The sequence below is a fragment of the Colletotrichum acutatum genome (assembly GCF_030867785.1).
Source record: "Colletotrichum acutatum strain CBS 112980 chromosome Unknown BDZ83scaffold_21, whole genome shotgun sequence".
Taxonomy (NCBI): Eukaryota; Fungi; Ascomycota; class Sordariomycetes; order Glomerellales; family Glomerellaceae; genus Colletotrichum; species Colletotrichum acutatum.
The window spans coordinates 41806-65363 of NW_026849015.1; the positions used below are offsets into that span (position 1 = coordinate 41806).

The 23558-nt window shown below is 53.6% G+C and overlaps 5 protein-coding genes across 5 annotated transcripts; 4 read left to right on the top strand and 1 right to left on the bottom strand.

Annotated features, from left to right (window-relative positions):
* Positions 1 to 4455: 4455 nt before the first annotated feature.
* BDZ83DRAFT_649177 (uncharacterized protein) lies at positions 4456 to 5410 on the top strand (the record flags this gene model as incomplete). Its single annotated transcript, XM_060510246.1, has 3 exons — positions 4456 to 4590; positions 4779 to 4838; positions 4907 to 5410. The coding sequence occupies 3 exons, from the start codon at positions 4456 to 4458 to the stop codon at positions 5408 to 5410; spliced, it is 699 nt and encodes a 232-aa protein (XP_060367860.1).
* A 3685-nt stretch (positions 5411 to 9095) lies between these two features.
* On the top strand, positions 9096 to 9983 carry BDZ83DRAFT_611133 (uncharacterized protein). Its single transcript, XM_060507644.1, has one exon. It carries the CDS (start codon positions 9122 to 9124, stop codon positions 9617 to 9619), a length of 498 nt encoding a protein of 165 aa, XP_060367861.1. The 5' UTR covers positions 9096 to 9121; the 3' UTR covers positions 9620 to 9983.
* Positions 9984 to 11138: 1155 nt separating this feature from the next.
* Positions 11139 to 12610, top strand: BDZ83DRAFT_176865 (uncharacterized protein). The gene has a single exon (XM_060501499.1). The coding sequence runs from the start codon at positions 11564 to 11566 to the stop codon at positions 12407 to 12409; it is 846 nt and encodes a 281-aa protein (XP_060367862.1). The 5' UTR covers positions 11139 to 11563; the 3' UTR covers positions 12410 to 12610.
* Positions 12611 to 18131: 5521 nt separating this feature from the next.
* On the bottom strand, positions 18132 to 20990 carry BDZ83DRAFT_611137 (G2-specific protein kinase nim-1). The gene is made up of 3 exons (XM_060507645.1): positions 20792 to 20990; positions 20254 to 20715; positions 18132 to 20202 (listed from the first exon to the last, which is right to left on the bottom strand). Exons 1-3 carry the CDS (start codon positions 20832 to 20834, stop codon positions 18548 to 18550), a joined length of 2160 nt encoding a protein of 719 aa, XP_060367863.1. The 5' UTR covers positions 20835 to 20990; the 3' UTR covers positions 18132 to 18547.
* A 187-nt stretch (positions 20991 to 21177) lies between these two features.
* On the top strand, positions 21178 to 23523 carry BDZ83DRAFT_739152 (BTB/POZ domain-containing protein). Its single transcript, XM_060513038.1, has 3 exons — positions 21178 to 21619; positions 21676 to 21724; positions 21777 to 23523. Exons 1-3 carry the CDS (start codon positions 21398 to 21400, stop codon positions 23435 to 23437), a joined length of 1932 nt encoding a protein of 643 aa, XP_060367864.1. The 5' UTR covers positions 21178 to 21397; the 3' UTR covers positions 23438 to 23523.
* The last annotated feature ends 35 nt before the right edge of the window (positions 23524 to 23558 follow it).

The window sequence follows — 23558 nt, forward strand, 5'->3', positions numbered from 1 at the left end:
GTTCGTCGCTTCTGCCTCGAATGTGCAGATGCCAGAACGTCATCCCAAGGCTGCGAGGCTTCAGAGAGGAGGGAGGGGGACACGGTGCTTCAACGTGCCGTGCTGGGTCCCATGTTCGGATGACTGGTGTCTTTGTTCCAGAATCGTCCTGAAGTGTTGAAATGGCAAGTTGACCATGATGCAGATTGTCAGATCCAAACTTCGCTCAATCTGCCGACGACGCGAGATGATCCCAATCTTGTCTCAACGGCTCTTCCCAGCATAATGAGTTGTTTCTATGCTACTATGATATTCGGCCTCGCATCCGTGGGAGGGCATACAAATATCAATACACAGGGGCACGGAAGAACCCCTTCCCAGATCATGGGACGTTAATTGCAACAATATTCCGGATTTACTGCAGGGTTGAGAGGCAGGAGTGGCAAGCAATCTGGCCGGATGCTGTTTTGATTGACGCCCATCACGTTGCTCTCAAGACAAGCTTAATGATAAAAAAGGGTTGACGGGCTGGGAAAACGGCCTGCTCTTGGCATCTCATGCGGATTCGTCGGGATGAAAGATAGAGAAACAGCTCCCAAGACGTTGCGTTGCGTTGCGTCAACTCATGTGAAGAGCCGTTTTGTGCAACGGCAACAGCCGGTCAACTCTGGACGACAGCCTTTTTTTTTTTTCTTTTCCTTTTTTGACAACTTCAGACAACTCTCAACTTTGTGTCGTGTGCGTTGCAACCTTCAGGCAGATGCCGCTTGGCGGTGCCGACATCAACTAATAACTGAGTGCCAGAGTCGCATCCCGGAGTGGCATTTTGGCCATTCACAATTTAGCCTCGAAAATCAGTGTGGTGAAGGATTGACCGTCCGCCAGGCTTTCGGGTCGGGCATCAGTCCGAATTGGAAATGGAGCAGAAACTGTTCAAAGTTGAGTTCAGCCCAGGCAAGTCGGCCCCAGTGATCCCATATGATCGCAATTCAACACAACGCAACGCACCCCTAGATAGAGTTCGTCACTGCAGCCCAACTCGACTCGGGGGCGCGGTTGGCTTTGTGGCACTCAGGGAAAAGCCGCCAGCGAAGCTCTCCCGCAGTCGCCGCAAAGCTCCTGGTCTGGCGTCTGCCGCTAGGTTCGGCGCCGTCGACATCGCTTGCAGCGGCGGCCGTGCGAAAGGGTTACGCACGTCAAGTTTGAAGGTAGCTGTCAGCGACTCGTTAGCCTCTTCTATTGGGCCCGGCTCTTGCTGCTTGTTGCTGTTGGGTCGGTGTGCTCTGACTATATCTCTCCATCTTGTCTTTTCCCCCCATCTTGGTTGTGGGCTTTTTGCGAGGGGATCGGACGGCGGCGGCGTCAAAGAGACGGCACGGCATCGATAGGGGAATGGGGCATCAGGGGCGCCGGGATACTGTTTCTTGGAGGAGGAGGGGGGAAAGACTCCATATTGGCATGGCATGAGGGTGTGAGAAATGTGAGATGTGTGAAGGGGGTGGAAGAGGAGGGGGGGGCAGGGAAACAGACAGTCGGAAACAAAGGCTAATTTCAATATGATCTTCAGTTTAGCTCGAGCGCCAGGAAAGCCCCCCTCGCTTGCGCAGGGTGGCTTGAACCTTGCAAGGATAGGGTCGCAGGGGAGGAAGAGATGAAGTCTGGTCTTTGGCGTCGGCTCTTTCTCTCCTTCTGCCCTCTCTGCTCGGATTCTCGCTCTCTGAGTTTGAACGGCCCATGGATGTGCGCATGTGTGTTGTGTGGTCATCGTCTTGGCCTGGTGCTTGCTTTCCCAAAACATTTCATCCCACCCCGGGCCCCGGCCATGATGTCTCGCACATACCCTGTCCTCTGCAAGGTGCCTCTGCCTCTCTCTGGCTCCTACTGCCCTGGTTCAAAAGGAAGGGGTCCGTGATCGACCTGGAGACGAGGGTCGGGAAAGATGGGAGGAAAAGGGTTTGGGAATTGGAATGGAATGCAGACGGAACGGCAACGGAGTTCCTGGGAAAGGCCCGGGGTCGAGACTCAAGGGGGTTGGGGAATCCCTTCCTTCCTTGTGAGGTGAGGGTCAAGGCATGAAGAAGGCCTCGAGTTCCGAGAGCTTCTCAGGCACAATTGTGCAACAGAATGGCTTCGGATGAAGCGGTGACTCGTCCGTTGTTGCTTGCCAACGACCAAATGACAGGCTCCGTCACGTCTTGTCCCGCCGATGTCGTCCCAAGTCTTCCGCCGTGACAGCTCCGGTCGCTCTGATGTTTTGCCACTGCTTTAATATGCTTATGGCAGCAAGTTTCCTCAATCCTCATTCATGTGAGTGCATGGATACCAGCCTTTGGAAGTGAGTGGTTGTGGTTGATCAGAGAGTTTCGGAGTGGGTGTCTGTGTCTGCGTCTGCGACGACACTGATAGCATTTGCATTCCCGTTTGCATTTTGCATGTCTGCAACTCTGCATTTTGCCATGTGTGCTGCCCTGTGACAGAAGAGCGTCCCTGAGACTTGACGACAACTTGGCATGGCACTTGGAGAAACGACGACCACGTAATACCCTCCCCAGACCCCCGAGAGGCTTGAGGCTTGCCTTGGTACGCTTGCAAGGCTCGGGGGACGGGGAAACGGGGAAACGGGGGAACGTTGAGACAAAGTGCAGACTTCAGACTTCGCTTGAGAAAATGGCTGGCGACGGCGTCGTCTAGTGTCTCCGTGTCAAACTTCGCGAACGACTTTAGCGTCCTAGCACGTGAAGAAGCAGAGACACAGAGAGAGACATAACACTTCTAGTGTGTCTAGTATAGCTGAGAGCGAGAGTCTTAGTTGGAGCGTCCCCGCCGCCAGTGAAGACTTTCTCCCTCGGTCCACCCTATGCTAGCAGACGTAGACGGGCCGTATGTGACGAGAGGACTTGTGAGGCTTGCGTGGCTCAGAGGAGGAACCGCCCGGCCGTTGCTTGCTTTTTTCCACCACCGGTGTCCATGGCCCATGTTCCCAGACGAAGCCATCACCAGAAACGAAATGGAATGGCTACCGCTATGCCGCGTGCTAACACCGAACAAGTTGTCTGTTCCGTCGCAAAGCACGCTAGACTCACACCAGAACCGCCATAGAATCCTTTAGTGGTTGCCAACGCCTTGCTTGCGACTGGCACTTGCACATTGCTGGGCCGCTGGCCGACACAATGCAACGATGAGCCCTTCCACACATTCTATCGTAGTCCGTCCGCATCTGAGGGTATCGGTACTATGCTCAGCAGGTTTGCTGATGAGTGACGACTCTCTCTACGAATGAGAGTCTGCTCACTTCAACCCTGTTCCGCCCTGCTGCACCATGCTTGCGGATGAAAGTCCCGCTGCAGCGGGCGTGTCGTCGCTCACCGTTGTGGGATGACCCCCCAATCTCCATCTCCCATCGGTGTAACATCTCGTTCATTCGCCAATCGGCAGCAGCTGGTTGTCCCCCCCCGCCGTGGGGAGAGAGGATCGTGATGCGCGAGAACCCAACATCAGGATAGTCTCTTAGCCGTCCGTGGTGCTGGTTGACCCCCCGAAGCGACGTAATTCACCTCATTCTCATGTGGCTGAGCAGTATCTTAGAACCCCGAGATGGGAAATGAACGCCTGACGATAAACTTTGAGAGCAACACGCAAAAGTTGAAGCGGTTCGTAGATAGTTCGTGAGCCTTGCAGCGGCTGCAGATCGCCGGGAGGCCGGCCACCCACGTCTTCGTCCCTTGTACTCCGTTATTTCTTTATTTTTTGATTAATCTTTTTTATACTTTGGCTATGCCTGACGACCATCTGCCAACGACTCAGCACCCGCATGAAATCGTAAAACCTTGGAGAGGCCATTTCGTTTCGACGGAATCATTCTGCCCCCGTCGCTCTCTAATTCTCACAACCCTAGCGTCAGATCCCGTTTCTCGTGGCCTTCGGTCAAGATCCTCACGACGGGCGCGCGACGATCTCTCCTCTGCCCTGCTCCCGTGGTCCCATGTCGTCGGAAAAGCACGAGAAGGAGTGTTCCCCATTCAAAAGACATGGACCGCAAGTCCCGTGATCGGGCTTTGAACTGATCCAGGTCCTCGGGCTTTGAAGCTCTACTAGCGCGAGCCTGGGCATTCTCCCAACCCCAGTACGTCCGTCCGCCTCCTCCGCCGTATCCTGTCAAAACAATAACTTCCTGGGATCAGTCAGATCTGTCTACCTCTCTGTGCCTCTCTCTCCCTCTCTCCTGCTGCTCGTAAGGACAAGGAGTTCCGCGGGTGAGCGATAGGCCTAGCTACCTAGGCACGGCTAGCAAAGTGTAAGGTAGCAACGAGCTCCCTAGGCTTGCCTGAGCTTAGCTGGTGCCAAACGAAACGGCGTCCATCCAGATCGGGTGCAGCGCGTGGCGTCCGCCAGACCTTTCGTATCGACGTATCCCTTCACTTTGTCGTCGTCCGTCCCCCGCGCGCATGCAAAGCTGCTGCGTGTCGACCCTGCAGTATGGGGTACCCTACGGCGCGAAGCGGTCGTACTTCGGAGCCTCTTTTTGATTGTACCGGTCTCGTCATATGGGAGCACACCCCATATAGCCCTCTTTTTCGATTCCCTAGACTGAGAGCGGCAGGCCGTACGATGGTATACGCAGCCAGCACAGATGAGGAGGGTGGGTGGCAGATGTACCCGTCCAACCGCTACCGCTGGATGGACGCCTAACCAAACCAAACACCGGGCTTTTTTTTTTTTTTTTTTTTTTTTTTTTTCGGTGTTGGCAGTCCGGCTATTCGTAGTGATGGAACGTGGTAGGTAGATCGTCCATCCTTTAGGCTTTTCGAGACTTGAAGTCTGAAGACGGGGACTCGGACCACGGTACAGCTCGCCCCAATGTAACTTGTACGAGCGGTCATCATCCACGCAAGCAGATCTGTGAATGGGATCAACTGTGCCCCTCTAGGTAGGTAATTCACCTTTAGACATTGGCCTTCAACAACAAGCCCGGGCCCAATCTTGTCTTCCAGCTCACCTGTCACCGACCAATCTCCGGGAAGGGCTGGACCTTGGGCTGGGCTGGTTCCCCCTCGACCATCAAATCCACCCACCCCCCTTGTCCAAGACTACCTCTAACCGAAGGGCACTAACGCGGTGCCCGCGCGGCGATCGTCTTCGAGTGCCTCGGGTATTGTCCCAAAAACACTCTCTTGGTAAACCTTGGTCAGCAGCAGCGCAGGTTGAGCACGTTGTCTACCGCGGCGCCGCTACCTCTGGCTGGGTACCGTCGTGCCGATCTCGAAGAATAACCCACGCACCCGGACGGGAAGTTGATCCAACCATGACGGCCGATGATGTCGTTGCAGCCGGCACTGCGTCCTCTTGGACAACCCTGGTCGTGAGTCTTCAATTGCAACTTGCAAGATCATCCGGAGAATTCCAGGACAATGCCACGGTCGTGGATACATGAGGCGATTCTCACTTCATTGGGGGTATGTATCGTTGTCGACGGCGACGATGGGGGTCACGGGGCCTCCTTATCCATAATAGAGCATGGGGGGTGTCACCAACTACATCATCACCTTCATTATTATTATCATTATTATTATTATTGTCATCATTATCATCATTACCTAGCTTACGTACGCGTTCTTGAGTCTCACCCGCCAAATCAATGTTTGGGATACCAACCCCGCGAACACTTGGCTCTTGCGGAGGAAATGCCATCCGGATGCCCTCTGCTGTCAATCATCGGTCAACTCTAAAGTCAAACAATGGCAGCTGCCTGTCTTGCAACTCATAGTGTGCCATGTACGCTGCTTGGCGCATGCAAGATCGTCCCTGAAGCACGAGTGGTGTCACGGAACGGGCAGCCGACCGATGTGTGTGTTTTGGTACAGGTTGTGCTTCAGCCTTCAAGGACAATTCAATGCCGGTCGCGAATCCGATTCCTCGGCCCCTACCTACCTGCCTTTTCATTGCCAGTTGCAGATCGTCCATCACCGACCCGCTCACTCACCAGGGGTGAGGAGCGTGAGTTTGTGCAGAGTACTGTGTATGTAAGGATAAAATGATGGCTGGGAGGAGGCGAGTGTTGCGTCATGTTTCTTGATACTTTGCCCCCCATCACACACATACATCCGTATTCGAACATAGGAGCAGTGTAATACATCAACACGCACCGCAGTAGCTCCAGAGTTATTATGGAAAGTCTCACCAGTGATCACAAACACAAAAATTCCAGCCCTGCACCACATGGCTAACATGCTAATCACTCATGGCGGACACGAGCTGTAAAGACACTACGCAACTGCCGACCGCCTGGGCGTCGCGCACTATTGTAGTAGGTTTCGTCGTAGTAACGCGCCGGCAGCCTCGCCTGCAGCAAAGCCACTCGGCACTTTACAACGACGAAGAGGACGGTAGCGTCCGAGGGGCTCGGAATCGGAGCAACTGTTCGCGAACATCAACCCTAGGTGCAGGACGCCGTCTCTATTACTACCACCTAAAGTCAAATCTGGTTCCTCGTATGAAGGTGTCTCGAAACTTTGATTTCGAGATACCTATACTACAAGCAATCGCTGCCTACGCTAACGACCCAAGGGGCCCTGTGACCCTGTACTGGAAAGTGTGTTAAGTATAATGGAATCGATGATGTCGCCCGCTTGAATTCCGCCGCCAGCGTGTGCCTGGGCCAATGAATCCCATGGTTGGTACCGGTGCAACGGGCGTGACCAGGTCCTTCTCTGGCGTCTCTCCACGGCAGGTTCCTTCAAGAGCGCCAGGGACGCTGATTGGGATGGCGGGACCCAGACGCGGACGAGGGCGTAGAAAGGATCTGTCGATCAGCACAGGGGGGGCCATCCGCCCAAGCCCAACCCTTGGCTCTCATCCCATCAGCTTGCTTTTTGAGAACCGGTCCCAAAGTCTGTTGCGATGGCTCCACTATCACCATCCATCTTCACACTTACTTAATCGCTCAACAAGAGTCGAGAGTTCCAAACGAGAGAATTATGACGGAAACGGCGTGAAAGAGAGAATGCCACTAGCTGAAGGGGAAATGAGGCTCAAACCTCAAACAAACATAGCAAGACATTTTAAAGACCGTGAGAAATGTGTCTTCAATTGCAAAAACGGCTCTAGTTTATCCTTCTTCTCGTCGCCCGGTCTCGCCTCGTAAATCATTTCCTGTTGTTCAAAGTCGAGACTCTTTCCCTTTCAACGCTTAATCAAAGCAACTTATCCCATTTGGCTAAGCCCCTAGAACACCTCTGGAACGACAAACCACCCCTGGATCCCCTACTTGGCCAGTCCTTCGACCACATTGAGATTTCCAAGAGTGGGGGAAGGATAAAATGGGAAGGATAAGATGGGAAGAAGAAGCACAGGCCAGAGCTTGCTCCCCCATGCCGCGAGGAACGTCGGCCGCTTGGGAATAAGTCCATTGGCAATTCGCAATCGGAGCCAGCTCCTACCATCGTATGCCCTGAGGGCCGAGGCTTCTGCCCATGGCAGGCTGGCAGCATTGAAGATGGCCCATCTCGAGAGATTTGGTAATTCAACTCTCGTGACTTAATAAGCTGGCTAGTGCCTCCTGCGACTGAAGCGGACAATCTCGATTAGATCTCGCTTCGGCCCCAAAAGAAGCGTCAGATTTGTGCGGATTGGAAAGACGACTAACCGAGAGTTTCGGCTAGAGCTGTGGCGGCCGGGCATCATCTACGGCGTCCCTTAGTCTGAGAGATTTAGAGAAATTGAACCGCCGCTCTCCCAAAGCCACATCACACAAACTTTCGACTACAGGAGCTGTAGCTTGGTTTTCCCAGGCATCTACTGCAGCCTACACTCTCTCGAATGAAATTTAGATGATCCTAAATTGAACCGACATGAACCTTTCCAGATAATAGTGAATAGACAGTGCAGTAGGTGAACCTACCCTGCTTCATCTACATGCCCCCCCTTCCCCTCCCTCCCAGCACCGCGTTCTCTGCTTCCCTTCCCTCTTCCCGGTCGGTCATCCCATTGGACGCCTCTCTCGAATCCTCCCGAAAGTTCCCTACGCACACGGCCGGATCCAAGGGGTGTGAAGAAGACCTGGCATTTGGGTACGGGATAGAACAGAAAAGCAGAGGCCCACGGGACAATCCTGTGATCTCCAGCCTCCGCGACGATCAACCAGGATTCCCCCTGCCCTGCCAACACACTCTTTCTTGACTGGACGACCCGAGAAGAACCACCACGCGAAGAGATGCAACCTCTTCTGAAAGCGTCCTAGATGAACATTGAAGAACCGTGGTCGAATGGGCTGGCTGGTCTTTCTTGGATACCCGGAAACCCGTTCTTTACCCATCACGCTAAGAGGAAAAAGTAGGGCCCCTTGTTGTTGAGAAGAGATGGATCAAGATCATTCGTTGACTAGGGGCCCTTTTGCTGCCCATCTCGCACGGGTCTATCAAGCTCTCGCAGGCCCAATGGAAGGTTGGAACTGCTCTGAATGTTGCGTTCTCTATCTCTCGCCTGTGGGCTGACTACTAACCCAACCAAGTTACCAATTCTAGCCATCTGCATCTACCCATCTTTGTCTCTCTCTCTCTTCTCTCCACCACGGGATTGGATTACCAGATCCGTGGCCCTCGTCGACGAATCTTCCTTGGCTTTTCTCCTCCTTACCAGGGTTTCTAGGCCAGTCGAGAACGCTGAACTGCAAATTGCCCCTGGCAGCCCTCCCACGCCCCCTCTCCCACCCCTTCAAGAGATCACCCATCCGGACGTCAAAGTAGGCACGTAGGGTCGGGATGGGCGCTGCGGCGCTGTCACTCTTTACCGTTTTCTTATTCTTTCGCCGTCTGGCTGTGCTTGTTTAAATCTCGTTCAAGGCCTCCAGGCGTCATCATGGCCTGACTCTGGCCGTTAGTCTTCCTCCCGTGCTTCCGCCTTGCCCCTGGGGGCCTTTGGGGGGGAGCTCTACTCTTTTGGGTTTGGGAAACAAAATGCATCAGCCACACTTTGAGTAGCTCAGTGACACACAGACACACACCTCGATGAGGCACCCCCAGTCCTCTCCCTACTAGAGCCTAGCCGCTCATCTCTCCAACGTCGCTTGGTGGACAGAAAACATTCCAGTCGACGACATGTTGTCTCTTCCTCCAGACTAATGATAACCTCTCGCCCTTACAGAATTATGTTTTTGAAACCGCCATCATTTAATCTGACTGCAAACGTTCTTCTCCTACTGCTTTTGATCTTTTCTCCCATGTTCACACAACGGGCGCTGCGGGTTGAACGATTCAGAAGCCTGGATTTTTCTCTCAAATTTCTATTAATAACGCCCAGCAAACCTGTCAATGCGATGAGATTGCCCAATCTGGACCATGTCCGGGATGCGATGTCCAATTATGTTTCTCGTTGTTTATTTTGCTTTTTCTCGAACAGTTTGTCTCGCAGCCCTGTAACGCCAACGACAATGGTTCACCATTCGATGTTTTCCCCGGGCGTCTCTTTTTGGCTTTTTATTCAGTTCTATTTCATAACTGCTGTACTTATTCAAATTTCCATCACAGGCTCACAGCATGTCCAGCATGAGTCTCTGAGCCTTGCTGGCTGGTTTCCCCCTTGCCACAGGGGCAGATCTCGACCGAGAACGAGCTGGGGGGAGGGTCGCCTTCAATGCTGCCGTTGAACGGGAACATGGGGGGTGGCAGGCGGCTGAAGGATGCAGCAAGATGCAACGAAAACCACGTCGATGACCAGCACATGCTTCTCCCCGTGGAATGCCGCTGCTGGGATTGATTCAAAAGCCAGCAAATGGCACGCACGCGCTTGTACCGTTCAACTGCAACCAACCCTCACATCGAATGGCGTTGCGCCCGTCATCATGAAGCTCGAGGCTTCGTCGCCCATGTGCCTCTATGCCGTCCTCGGTGCTGCGTCCCCCCAAGAGCTACAGCCACCAAGTGAGTGAGCAGCAGCAGCAGCAGCAGCCCGTCAACAGACAAGATGCAAGATGGGCTGTCGGGTAGCCTGCAGTGCAACACAAGACCACCGAACAGACCCCGGCAGTGCTGGTCAGTCGTCCTCTGGATAGGTTCTTCCCCATCCCGCTCAACGGGCAAGCTGGAAGGAGACAGGCAAGGAGCACGCTGCGAGCTTAGCTCGTATGTCACCATGGTCTCATGGATTGGTTCCAGTTATGATATCCGTACCTCGGTCTCTGCATCTCGGGGGCGTTGCTGCTCCTGCTACTGCTGCTCTCGGTCAAAGTTTGCCGCATCGGCCGGGGACAGGAATACCGGTACCAAGGCGAGCGGCCCAGAGAGCATGGGTCAATTGGTTCGCATTACACAATACGTACGGCAAAGTACGGTATTGTTTGCCTGTCAAAAGAGAATGGTTGTTGGTCCATCTACATGTCCCGAGAGCAGTGCCAGTATCTCTGCCGGCAAAGTCTGCAAGCCGTCTAGACTCGGGGAGGCGGACGGACTTCCATGCTACTGCATTTGCCGCCCTCCGCGCTGTGCAATATCATCATCAAAAAAGTACCTCTCCCTTCGGCTGTCAATGATCTACTCCTTACGAAGTTACGAATAACCCCAATAAAAAAGTACGCGTCCGACAGACATGCAAATCCGCATAGCAGAGGCCCTGCCTCATCTCGACGAGTCGGCCGCAAGCGGGCCTTGCGGGGAAACGCAATATGACAATTCAGAGGAGTTGGAACGTTGATGACTCGCAAGCCACATGGCTCGAAAAAAGGATCTTCCCTGCCTTCATTCATTGAGGCTAGAAGACCGTTTGGGAATTTCTCGAAGGGATATCCCCCTCACCTCCAGCCCTGTCAACAGGAATGCAGGCGGACTGGCGAAATGAGCCCTTTGCTGCTAAGCCAGTCCCCGGACCCCTGCATGTGGTCCCTATATCGGCCTCTACTAAGAGTCAAAAGAATACACCGGCGTCCCGGTTTGCTTTTTCTGACAGCTGTATGACCCAAGACGGACTCAAAACAAAAAAAGAGAGCAATAACAACGTCAGGAATGGGCTTCTCGTCCGGCGAACGGGGCTTCTGGTGTATATCAATATTGCGACTCTATACCAGCGACTCGCTGCTCTTGAGCAACAACGCAGGTTGCATGTGTGACATCCCTCGGAGCGGTTAGGTCGACTCAAGGGTCAATGTCCGAGGGCTGAGACGGAAACATGCAGCTTGCAAGAAAGGGTAACTCACGAGGGTCCCATTCAATATCGCGAGGGTACGATATGCGAGGCCAGGCACACTCAAGGAGGCTGGAGCACCACCAGCACCACTGCATCAGTACTCCGTACCAAGCACAAGCATCTAGCAGAAGCAGAAGCAGAAGCAGAAGCACGAGCCTGTCTGTCCCGAGTCGTCGGGCGAGTTCCGGATATTGCCCAATGGTCCTTGCTGACAAAAAACCGGCTCCGAGTGGGAGAAGCATCTTCTCGAGACAAAAGCAGAAGAGCATGCATACTGGGCCCCCCTCTAGGCTCTACCAACCTATCCCCAAATCGACAACTCCATCGTGGCCTTGTGTCTCCTTTCCCTGCCTTCTTGGCCTTTTCCATTCCCCTCAAAAAGCAAAAAAAAAACAACACAACGCACCCCCTGATGCCGTTTCTCATCGCTGTGCTTGACGTTACACGGCACTGGGGTCTCAACTACCAAGTCCCACCGATCACCGTCCTGAATAATTACCTTGACGTCGTTCATCGCGGGCGAGGCTCCGTCAGTACCGAGCCTCTGGGGCCCTCCTTCCTGGCAACTGGGAACAAGGCATCTTGGACACCGGACAAAGATTGGGTAAAAATTGGAGTTGCACGTCAAATGATGACGGGCGAGCAGAAAAAGATCCCAAGAGGAGAAGGCTCACATTACGAACTCTTAACGTATCTGCCTCTGTGGACTCTATTCGCAGGGAACTGCTTTAGCTCCAGTGGATGCATTTCCAGAGAACCCAGTCCACACAGTCCACACATAGTATCCAGCCATTTCCCTACTCGACGAGTACGCCGGGATTTCGAAGGGAAAGGGGTGATCCCAGCAGAGACACGTTTTCCACAACCGTTTGTGGGCTCCCAGAAGCGTTGCGTCCACGATACGTACTACGCAACCCACCTGGAAATACGATCACGACTATTGACCGAGAAAAGGAAGAGGAGACGCAAAGGCAGGTTTCATGACACAAACGGGAGGGCTCCGAGTCGAGCTCAACCTCGATTCGGCGTACCGAGTACTGCTGCTGCTCCCCTCTCCATATTACCCTGGCAAGCAAGAAAGAGGCAGCGAGGCTGTGCTTGCATACATATCGAAAATCGTGGGACTAGGGAGGGGGTAAGCTGTGAGGTTCCGCGATTCAGAGGATCATTTCCCAGGATCTTGCAAATCGCAGGCGTCTTCCCGATTCCCCGAAGGCATAATACCGAAGGAAACTCAATATTCGACGAGGGGAGATGAGCATGTTCAGTGGGTGGGAACGGCAAGATACATCGCGGTGACAAAAACCCTCCGAGGGAACTGAATAATGTGCTTTTCCATGATCCTGGCTTCCTGGTCGAACACAACCTGACCGAGCGGATCCAGCAGTCTGGAGTCTGCCGTCCACCGCGCATGCTGTCATACAGAGTCCACTTAAAGGGGGGGGGGGAGAAGGGGTGAAGTCCGGGTGTTTCCTGGAAGTTACTCTTCTTCTTCCAAGAACGAAACAAGTGACGATCAGCATCCTTCGTGCCCTTCGTCCAACCTTCATTCCAGCAGATAGATGAAACCACCTCGTCGTAACTTCGTAAGCCCAGTACCAACCATGCGTACTGACATCAACTCTGTCCCGCCCAGTCCTCTCTACACGATCTCGGCTGGTCTAGCGTTCAAACTGCCCGCTCCACCCCCCTTCGTATATTGAGGAGAACGCGTCCTCGCTGGCCGACTTCGCGGACTCATGCCTCGAGATCTCCCGTGGGCTCCCCCTCTTTCGGCACCCACTAAGAACCCAGGCATCGTGGCATCCCAACGGTCCAAGGCTCGCCTCCCACATGAAGTCAACGTTCATTCCCGCTTGGCACAGGTAATATGGCGCGATGCCCACAAAGCCAAAGGAGCCGGAGAGCGTCGACTCCGCAGGAGGCCCCCTTCTCACCTTGCGCCTAAGCATTTTGGCCCCCCATCTCTGTGAAGATCCTTGACACCACCTCCTTCGTGCCTACGGGGAAAGGGGATGGGGCAAACTGGAAGTATCCGTATGGAAGACGCCGCATATGCGCTCCGTGGCTGCCGTACCAGAGATCACTTGGGTGATCACCAACGCATGGCCATGGGTGTGTCGGAAAAGTAACCAGCACGTCAACCCCCATCAGTCCGGTCCCCGCCTCTTTTCACTCTCCTCCTGCAGACATCTCATTACGCATCCACGTTGCTCTCCTATATCGCTGCCGCCGCTCCTTCTCCTGCTCCTTGGCCATACCTTTTACGATGATAGACTCCGCTGGAATGCTTCAGGACAAGACTCGAGTCGTTAGCCCAGGAGGTAAAATCACTCAGGACGAGACACCCGTTGGCAATGATTAAGCAAACAAGAGGGGCATGTACTCCGGTACTCCATACGTGAAGATGGATGGATGCTCCGCCGAGAGGCTCGTGATATGCAGCGGTGAAGTAGAGAATCCACCACCCGCAGACACGCGAGAGAGCCGGACGGAGTTATCCTTCCACCTTCCAACCTTCTATCCTCCCCTATCAGCCATTTTCTGTCATCTACAGGCCTGTAGGGCCAGTAGAGAGCAGAAAAAAAATGTGACAGCCCACAAGGTGCGATCGTGCTCGCAAATCTTCGCTCGTAAAGAGGGACCCCTCGACCTCGTCTTGGTTTCGGCCCATTGGCCTCTTCCAGTCACAGGTCTCACTGCCGGCCGCGGTATTCGCAGGATATAGCCTCATCCACTTTTACTTGCCTGCCTGTTTTGCCAACATGCCCTGCCTCCAACTGGCTCGGTCTTTCAGAGGAAGTGGAAGGGGGGTCTCGTTCAAAGTTGAGGGTGGGGGCCAAGAATCTCGACGGCCTCTATCCCGTATGCTATCCATACCTCTCTTTCTGTTACCATCGCTTCTTGTTTGGTTGTTCTTCTTCGAATCACTGCCACGCCTCCTGGGGGTTCAACAACCAAAGTCAGTCTTGCAAGAAAGCTCAGATTGTCAAAAGATCCCGTCACAACGCCCTTACATGCTCCCAATTACCGCGGCCGCAGGCGCCACAATCAATGACTCCATGCTTCGAACCTGGAGTCTAGAAGCCTTAGTGTCATGGCAACGTTTACAGGGCTGGCGACGTAGAGAGTGATTGGCGGGAGATGTAAGGCGCGTGTGTGTCTGTGTGGTGGCATTTCCATACGTTCCAATAGTCAGCAGCCACACGGCAACAAGCCGAAGCGACGCGGCAGCAGCAAGTTCGCAACCCCCAAAGAAGAACCCGGACCAACGAGACATTTACATCCCGTCAACGGCGGATAGCGGGCGGCCGGCGCGGGCTGAACGGTTCAGGTTGTCAATGGTAAAATTCCAAGCTCAACGTTTTCTGCGCCCGCTGCTTCAATACTTCCCCAATCCCGCCTGTTGTCTTCCGACGTCTCCCCATTCCTTCGAATAGGGGGAGACAGGAGGATGATGAGGAGGAGGAGGGCAACTGTAATGACCATGACCGGAAACCGTAACACGGCCCGAGATTAGACTGCTCCCCGTGCTGAGGCAAAGCACAAAGAGGTGTGGTGATTCCCTCACCATGCACGTCCGCGGTTGGTGGCGATCCTCTTGGTCGTCCGTCGAGCCCAACCCGTTCCCGTCCCATGAATGGTCACCGTTCAAATGTCGTTTATCCCCCCCCCCCTTTCCCGCGCCGCTGTGCCGCAGACGCGCTTTCTAGCCTGGCCAGTTTGAAAGATCGACCCGGAAAGGGGTCATACGGCGCTCCGAGCTTTCGTCGTAGGAAGCGGCTACGCGGCTGCGGGTTCCCCTTGACGTGTCCCCTGCGCAGTGCATCACCGGCATGCTGCTGCTTGTCAAGCTTGGGTCTGGTTGTCGTTTGGTTTCTTTCTCTCGAGCTCTCCCTTTGGCTGCTTTGCGCGTTTATCCCGGTCCTTAGACGTGGGAATGTATGCATATGGGACGTCTAGTCTGGGGTTCAGCCTGGGTCAGCAGCTAATGTTGGCGGTCGATCATCCAGTTCAGTTCAGTCCAGTCCAGCAGCAGCAGCTCTCAGACCGTATGATACCCACCCCCTCCCCTTGGAAGGCAGAAGGAAAAAGCAACAAAGGGCGAGATATTGCCCACTCTCTCCCGAATTGCCCTACAGCGGACGTGCCCGTACATGCAATCTTTTTTGAAAGCATTGTTTGCTTCCCGCGGTGCTCCGTGCCCTGTAAATGCACGCTGCATGCGAGCTGCTTCATGCAGCTTGCAAGACCCAAGAAACGAACGTTTTGGCGATCCCGCAACGCGGACGTCACTTCTGTTCTCGGTAGGGCCATCCGGGGAAAAAGAAACGTCTTCTCAGCCGGAGAGACACTGGAATGTCTCGACTAGAGCGGAAGAACGTCCGGGGTTTGTTAGTTTCGTAGGCTCCTGCTGAGCCATTGTCTCTCTTACTCTCTGTGTCACTCTCTCAGTCTCTGTTCCCTCTGTTTCTGCCAACTAACTTGCGAGACAGAGCCAGCGACCATGGGGTTGAGGTGGGATAGCCAAGGACGATATACATGGATTTTCGTAGGATGTTTCTCGACCACGAAGCGAAGAAGGGGCCAAACCGCTCCCTCGTGGGCGCGGATGTTCTAGCTGCCGTTGTGGCTTGCCCTTCGAAGCTCACCAGTCTAGACTAGAAGCCGTCGCTACTTCGCGTGGCTTGAGACACCGCGTTTAGAAGAACTAAATGCCTTTCTTCGCCTGAACCCTACGTTCAACGTAGATCGCTTCCAGCCTAGCTCTTCTCTTCTTTTGATGATCGATTTGGTCCTTGGTCCTTCAAAAGAACGCCAGTACGGCTATCGTTTGACTGCAACGGGGGGAACGGGGGACCACGGAATGTCGACGTTCCCCTTGCTCATCAGCTCATAAGACAGGTGTTCGTTAGTTTTTGACGAGCTAAGACAACACGAAAAGAATTGGCCCGAGCCCGTTTCTCTGTCCCCCCAGAAACCTAATCTCCAAAGTCCGAGAGACGAGATGCGATACTGTAGCACCAATCTAGATCGCGATCACGAACGATGTGATAAATCTGGCCGCAGCCCCTCCGAAAGCGGTAGCCTTCTTCCTTGGTAGCTAAAGCAAAGCAAGCGCAATGTAAAACCCCCTTGTCTGACCCTGAACTTTTGGGGTATCATTCATCGGAGGACTATTCCAAGTTGGACTACCACTTCGTCAGCTCTGCCCTTCCAAAGTGTCTCAAAATCGTTGACAACACGGCAGGAACATAGTGTGAAAGAAAGAAAAGAACACACCTGCCCGCCCGCTGAGCCTCCCGAAGTTCCGCCCGCGCCTGTTTCGTCCTGGTCCTGCTGCTTGCTCTGGACGAGCGGAGGACGAGTGCTTGTTTCTTCTTTTCGGGGCTTTTCAAGGACCAAGGAATCAAGCTGCGTCTCTCTCCCGCAGACGGGATCTCTCTGTGCCCGGTGCTTTCATGATTTTCTCGGTTCCCCGGTATGCAAGATGGGCTTGCTGGGGGTCTCAGGCAGGTCGCCGATGGTTGATGTGGGCGTAAGGGGGTGTGTAAAGGTTTGGGTGGCAGTAAGCGAAGATGAGAAAAAGCAAATATATCAAGAAAACACCAAGCCTAAACCGCACTGGCCCCAACATCATGAGCTGATGAACGAACCATACACGGGTAGAAGCTGGGTTCAGCTTGTGTTCCGATACCATGTCACCGTGAACAGAACCCCCCGGCGCGCGGACAAGTGGAGAGCAAAGACGCCGAGGGCAGGATAGAGAGAGAGAGAGAGGGCATTCGGAAAAGCAAAAGCACATATCTAGATCCGGAATACTCCCCCAAACCACCCGCAGAAGCAGTGCTCAGAGTGATGACGGCGACAATATCTCAGTCACCAGCAGCAGGGAATACCCCCTCCGTATCCGTCCCGCCTGCCGTCGAAAAGAATAAGTAGGTGAAGCTAATGCAGCAAATGCCCGCAATCACGTACGTCGTCCATCATGTCTGTCTCAGCGCCATGATGACCGCGCATCGATGATCAGCAAACGTACTCAAGCGCGGCCCCATTCCTACCTACCTTCTCCTAGGCTCCTCCCCCCGTTTCCCTCCGTGCCTCCCACACCCCGTTCCCCGTGGCCGCCGTGCCGCTTCCCCCCTCACATATCACATAACCCCTACTGATCCTCCTCACAGCGCATCGCCTAGCGTGGAATAGACACTCTGGCCAGCAAGAAGAACGCACGCTTATGCGGATGCGGACCGGTGTCCTCTGAGACATGCAGGCCGGTAAAGACCCGGCACTCGGGCAAACCCCCCTTCAATCCCTCCCTCTATCACATCACGGACGTCGAATTGAAACATCAAAAAGCTTCCTTTGTCATATAAAGTGATGAGATCATCATGAACAGCCGGCTTGCTAGGACAGGTTCGTCGTCTAATCGGTGAGTTGTAATAAACTCTGCGCTATTATCCAGGGGAGGGGGGAGGGGAGGTCTCAGTCTCTCAGAGACGGCATGCTTACCAAAGGCTTACAACGAACGTCGAAAAGCAAACATTGTTCAATATTTCTTGCTATTTCGCCGTTTGTTGTCTCGGGCTCTCGGTCTCGCTTAGAGAATCTACGGGGGGCCCATATCATCGATTACGAGTCAAAGGAGACAACATGGCGTAAAGGTAGAATCTCGGAGCGATCTGGAATGTGAATTGTCTTGCGTGAAATATGACACGGCTGGCCGTTCTGGCCACGCCGCTCTGGTCAACCCCAGATGTCTTGAACTTCTTCCTGTGTGAAACGAGACTAGACCGGAACACCATCGCTGAATGCCACGGGGACCATATACGGTTACAGTAAGTTGTTCGTCAACGTGCCACTCACGTTGGCAACTATTGATACGAGGGCAACCTCATATGCATGCGGTATCCAATACAACGATATCAGTCATTCTATAGTTCATAACGTCATTGTACGGGAAGATCAAAACATAGGTACTTGAGAAGATGAATATTTGTCTCGTCCGTGATAAAACTACACCTGCAAACCCCTTATGCAACATGTACAAGTAACCAACCAAACAATCTACCCAACGCCATGGCAACGTCTGCGATGAAAATGAAACCCCGGCCGAGTCCGGCAACACCGTACCGTTCCAATCCAACACCTCCAAAATCCATCTTCATAAGTGTGAAAGTCAAGAGTCCCGTCTGATCATCACCAGGACTCAGGATTGCTGTGTATAGACACCCACAATTACCTCCATCGGAAGATATCCTCCAGCTTTTTCGGTGCCGCCAAAACAAAAGAGAGTGATAAATGAGCAACGACAATAACAACCAATGAATGACCCGTGTGCATGCTATGGTATCTTCGCCACCCAACGCTCTTGTATGCCAATTGAAAAGAAATGATCTTAGACTCTGGCCATGGGCTTACGTCTGATCAGGAACGGACTGGGCATCTCGTCCCGCTCGGGATCCCATACCGCGGCAGGCTCGCCGCCACTAGCCCGACGGTCCGCGATGCGATCCTTGAATGCCCTCTTAGGGCTCATGTTCTCGCCACCAGACATGACAGCGGAAAGGGGACGACCTCCTGCTCGGGCCTGCTGAAGTTCGACCAGCGTTCTGCCCTTAATGTTGTTCTTCGCCGCAACCTTACCAAGGGGTTCCTGATCCTTCTTGGTAGAGTTCTTGCGGGAAAGACCGCCAGGAGACTCACTGCCGTTTGCAGCCGACAGGTTCGCTGCCGAAGGAATCTTACTCAATCGACGGTTAGGCGACTGACAGCGCTCGCGGAGACCGCGGCTGAGGTCGGGGTTCGAGGCCATGTTGGGCAGCGAGGGCAACGTCTTGTTCTGGTTCAAACCAGTTGCCGATCCTTGAGGCTTGACTCGAGTAATGGGAGCAGTCTTTTGAGACATCAAGACCGGACGGTTCTTGGACGTGAAAGGGTTGTGCTTCGACTTGATGTTGCGAGTTGGGGAGGGAACGATGTCCTCGTCGTCGGAGTCGATGCTGATGGTGTCACGAGGGACGTCCCACATCGGGTCGCCAGAAGAAGCGGCGTTGCCAGAAAATAGGTTTCCGCTGTTAAGCTTGGGCACCTGGGTTCCGGCATGTCGTCTAGGTGACAACGAAAGTGAAGCAATGGCGATGGGTGAGGGGGATGCCATCTCGATATCCATAGGGGTGCCTTGACCACCGACGAACATAGTTTGGGCCCTGCTATAGGGGGTGCGAGTAGCCTTCTTGCTCGTGAAAGGGCTGTCTGAAGAAATGTCGGTGAGATCGGTACACGATGAGAGCTCGTCGTCTCCGCTGCCATTACCAACGGAAGACCTCGGGTAGTCTGACTTTGTTTGCGATGTTGCGAGGTCGAGCGCGTGCGTGGGCTCGGCAGCCAAGCTAATCGTCTTCTTCTGCAATTCGGCGTCGACACGAGACTGGACCTCGCTCTCGAATCGCTTTCGGAGGGCCTCAATTTCTGAGTTGATTTGCCGATCAATCTCGAGACGCGCCTTGACCTCCCACTCTCTTCGCAGCGAGCTGTCAACCTCCTGTCTGACGGAAGCCTTGTCAGCCTCGAAGTCGGCTATTCTCTCGTTCAACTCCTTCTCGCGGCGAGCCAGTGAATCCTCCTTCTTCTGGACGACCTTGTTGAGCTCAACAACCTCTCGCTCCTTTCTCATCAATCGAACAACAGGGAGGTTGAGGAGTTGTGCAGTGTCCGGGCGGTGGTCGGGGTTGACTCTCAAGCAGTCCTTGATGGTGCCCATGAGCTCGCTGGAATAACAGCTGGGAAGAGGCGAGACCTTGCCCTCCTTGATCTTCTGAACAAGCTGGAAGTGCGACTTGGCGTTGAAGGGGGGCTCGCGCGTGCAGAGCTCGTAGATGATGCAGCCTAGAGACCAGATGTCCGACTTAAGCGTGTACTTCTCGGCGGCGCAGATCTCGGGCGACATGTAAAATGGTGTGCCGACGTAGGTGGAGGCGAAGTCATGGGACTGAATCATCTTGGACAGGCCAAAGTCACCAAGCTTGACGGAGTTGTCCTCTCCGAGGAACACTATTCACAATTAGCATATGTCACGTCGATTGATAGGCCGATGAAGCATACCATTCTCCGGCTTGAGATCGCGATGCAGAATGGTCATGGTACCCGGGGGCGTCTTAGGCTTAGATGCTGTGCTGAAGAGGCCCAGCACATTGCTGCCAACCTCGGGAGGGTCAATGCCATAATGGCATCTGTAGAGCGCAGTAACCAGCTGCGAGAAAATGCTCCACACGAATGACTCTTGCGCACGCTGGCCCTTGACAGCCAGATCTCTGATGACGCGACCGAGATCACCATTACCACAGTACTCCATGTAGAGGTGGAGGTCTTGGGTTGACTTGAGGTGTTCGCGATGGTAGTAGCCGACGATGTTTTGATGGCGGAGGGTTGAGAGGATCTGGAATTCGGCGTGGAGCTGCTCGCGCTCCTTTTGCGACATCTTGAGGTAGCTGATTTCCTTCCGACACATGACGAGGTTGTCGGCCTTTCTTCGAACCTTTCGGATAATTCCAAAGGAACCATGGCCTGTTGGATGGTTTGGTTAGTGAAGAGCCCTTTGGTCGGGTCGCAACGTGAAAAGCTCGTGAATGGGGGTGCCTACCGATTTTCTCCAGCACCTCATACTTATCCGCCTCCAAAGACATCTTGGATGCAACGCGCAATGAATTTGATTAAAGTGAATCTTTGTATGTATCCATAGAAGTTGAGGGGCAAAGAAAGACGACGGTCGCGAACCTGCTATGTTAGTATCCGAGCTGTTGGTGGTGGTTGACCGGGAAAGGTGCACTGCAAGTCAAAGCTGTGAACTTGGTTGCATGGGACTAACAAGATCGAGCTCGGGTAAACAACTGGGGGCCGATGCCATGGCAACGACGCTAGTGGCGGAGCTGAGATAATCCAGCTCCATCTGTCAGAATGGGTCAATCTCGCTTATATCTTATCGATAAGTCAGCACTTTAGCTCTGGAGGGGTTCAATGGTGGGGCACCGATGATGTCCTGGAAGCCATCACGTAAGGAAGGTCCAAAGTGGCCCGTGCAGAGGCGACCTCATGGAGTTATCGGACTTCATTCTCACTAAGATCTTCAATGTCCCAGATGTGGAGGCGAACTTGACCTTCTCACTTATTTGATGCGTTTCCTCCATATCATTCTTTGCTTAGATTTCCAGGCTATAGAGATTCTGTCCTGTTCGTTGAGTTCGTCACTATGGTTCTCCGAAAAGATGAATTAGAAGTACAGCTCAAAGAGGAGCATGAGTTGATCGCAAACGGCGTGCTAAGAGAAGACAATCCCTTGGATCAGACGACCGAGTTCGAGGCTTTCTTGCTAGCTTGCAGAAGAGGCGACCTGAAGACGTGTCAGGAGCTGATCTCGGCTGGCGTAAATATCAATGGCAAAGATCGTTTTGATTACACACCGTTGATTGTTGTGAGTGCGCGGCCCCCGTACTTTTGACTGAGGCCCTACTGACAAGTAGTATCAAGGCTAGTTTATGTGGGCATCTAGAACTCGTACAATTACTTCTGGAGTCCGGTGGGTTATACATCGATGTACAGTAAGACTTATTGACTGACCAATGTGAAAGGTGCCTTGGCCGAAAGGAACACGTTTCAGGGCGAACGGTGCATTTACAATGCCCTCAACGATAGGATACGAAACCTCCTATTAGAGTATGATTATTCAAAGTCTACAGACCCCCTCCAACCTTGGGCCGGACACATTACCAGTCTACTCTCCAAGAACGTTCCAAAGACAACCGACATCAGCCTCATTGCAGCATCGCAGTCCTTCAACATGCACAAGTTTCTACTGGCAGCACGGACGCCGTACTTCAGGAAGAAGCTCGATGGCGCACCCGATACCGCAACATGGAAGCTTCCGACCACCTACCCGCTCGAGTCTTTCCAAGTCGCCCTACGCTATCTGTATCTAGGAGAAGTACCTAAGGATGTGGTCAATGCTCGCAGTACCGTGACGGAGGAAGAGGTTCTCACTGGTGTTGATAAGCTCAGCAAACAGCTCGAGATCGAGCAACTATGGGAGGCAATCCTGGCGGGCAATGACCGACGTCTTTCGCGCCAGAGGTACGAGGACGAGGTGAAGCGCGCCCAGGCCCAAGTTGATCGCTTCTACCGGGAAAAGGTCCTCGGCCACAAGATGACCGTAGAGACGAAGAGGTTTGGCGAGGTGAAATGGCGCCATGACAACTCAATCTTTGCCGATTGCCTCCTTTGCGCGCACGAACCGGAGAGCGACGAGATTGAGAATGATGCGGAGGATCCTGACAATGTTGTACATGCTGTCGGCATCCCGCTCGGCCTTGCATCAAACGGCGATAAACCCAGGAAACGGCCTCGAAAGTCGGTGGTCTATCCCGTTCATAAAGCGATGCTAATCCGCAGCCCGTACTTTGAGACCATGTTCTCCAGCGAATTCAGGGAGGCGCAGGACTCGGAAAACCTGCACGTGGTCACAGTCGACTGTATGCCCGAGGTCCTCGAAATCGTGCTTACGTTCTTGTACACTGAGAAGGTGGACTGTCCTCTGGATCTCGCGTTAGATTTGCTCTACACTGCCGACATTCTCTTCCTCGACAAGCTCAAGACGAAAGCAGCGCAGGCCATCAGTACCCTCGGAAGCGGCAGCAGCAACATCTGGGCTGACCGCACCCACAGACCCGACGGAGAGGATAACCGGGAAGAGGATATGGAGCCCATCAACATCTACGACGTGATCCACGCGGCGTGGGACCTGCGCGTTCAGCGCCTGGAAGAGTTTGCTGCTCGGTACCTGGCCAACCGTTTAGAGGACTACATTGACGAGGCCGAGTTTGCGGAGCTGATCAAGGAAAGTGCAGAAAGACTCAAGAACCGTGAAGAGACGGATACTATCGAGCTGTTGGACGATATCCGGTATTATCTGGGCGAGCGCTTCCGTCTGCGTTTCGAGGACGCCAATCTTGAAGAGATGATGGACGAAGAGGGGGAGATCAACGCCGAATTGGCAGAAGCCATTGCTGCACAGAGTGAACAGCTGAATGAGGAGATGGGTGAAATTGGCGCTGTCTCCCAGGAGATCGCTCCCGTCACTGCTTTTGAGACCGTTCAGAATGGCGAAGACGGAGAGGGAGTCAAGACTCTTGGTGGCGAGGTGGCCGAAGACGAATTCGCCTCAGATGCGATCAATTACCAGATCTTGCTTGGAAAGATCGATACAATGCTGGATCATCTAAAGTTAGATGCATAGAGGACTTGGCCCGCTTGGATACCGAGATATAGGCAAATTAAATGCCCAATTTATCATGAATATCAAAAGTGTCGAAATGTCCAAAATATTTAATCGATACTGTGAGACTTCAACGAGTCCA

Bases quoted from the DNA above. Each gene is read 5' to 3' on its own strand.
- BDZ83DRAFT_611137 (XM_060507645.1), bottom strand. From the start codon at position 20,834: ATGTCTTTGGAGGCGGATAAGTATGAGGTGCTGGAGAAAATCG. The intron at 20,716-20,791 runs GTAGGCACCCCC...ACCATCCAACAG, and splicing joins TGAGGTGCTGGAGAAAATCG to GCCATGGTTCCTTTGGAATT. The intron at 20,203-20,253 runs GTATGCTTCATC...AATTGTGAATAG, and splicing joins CGATCTCAAGCCGGAGAATG to TGTTCCTCGGAGAGGACAAC.
- BDZ83DRAFT_611133 (XM_060507644.1), top strand. From the start codon at position 9,122: ATGTTTTTGAAACCGCCATCATTTAATCTGACTGCAAACGTTCTTCTC.
- BDZ83DRAFT_739152 (XM_060513038.1), top strand. From the start codon at position 21,398: ATGGTTCTCCGAAAAGATGAATTAGAAGTACAGCTCAAAGAGGAGCAT. The intron at 21,620-21,675 runs GTGAGTGCGCGG...AGTAGTATCAAG, and splicing joins ATTACACACCGTTGATTGTT to GCTAGTTTATGTGGGCATCT. The intron at 21,725-21,776 runs GTGGGTTATACA...CCAATGTGAAAG, and splicing joins ACAATTACTTCTGGAGTCCG to GTGCCTTGGCCGAAAGGAAC.
- BDZ83DRAFT_176865 (XM_060501499.1), top strand. From the start codon at position 11,564: ATGCCGTTTCTCATCGCTGTGCTTGACGTTACACGGCACTGGGGTCTC.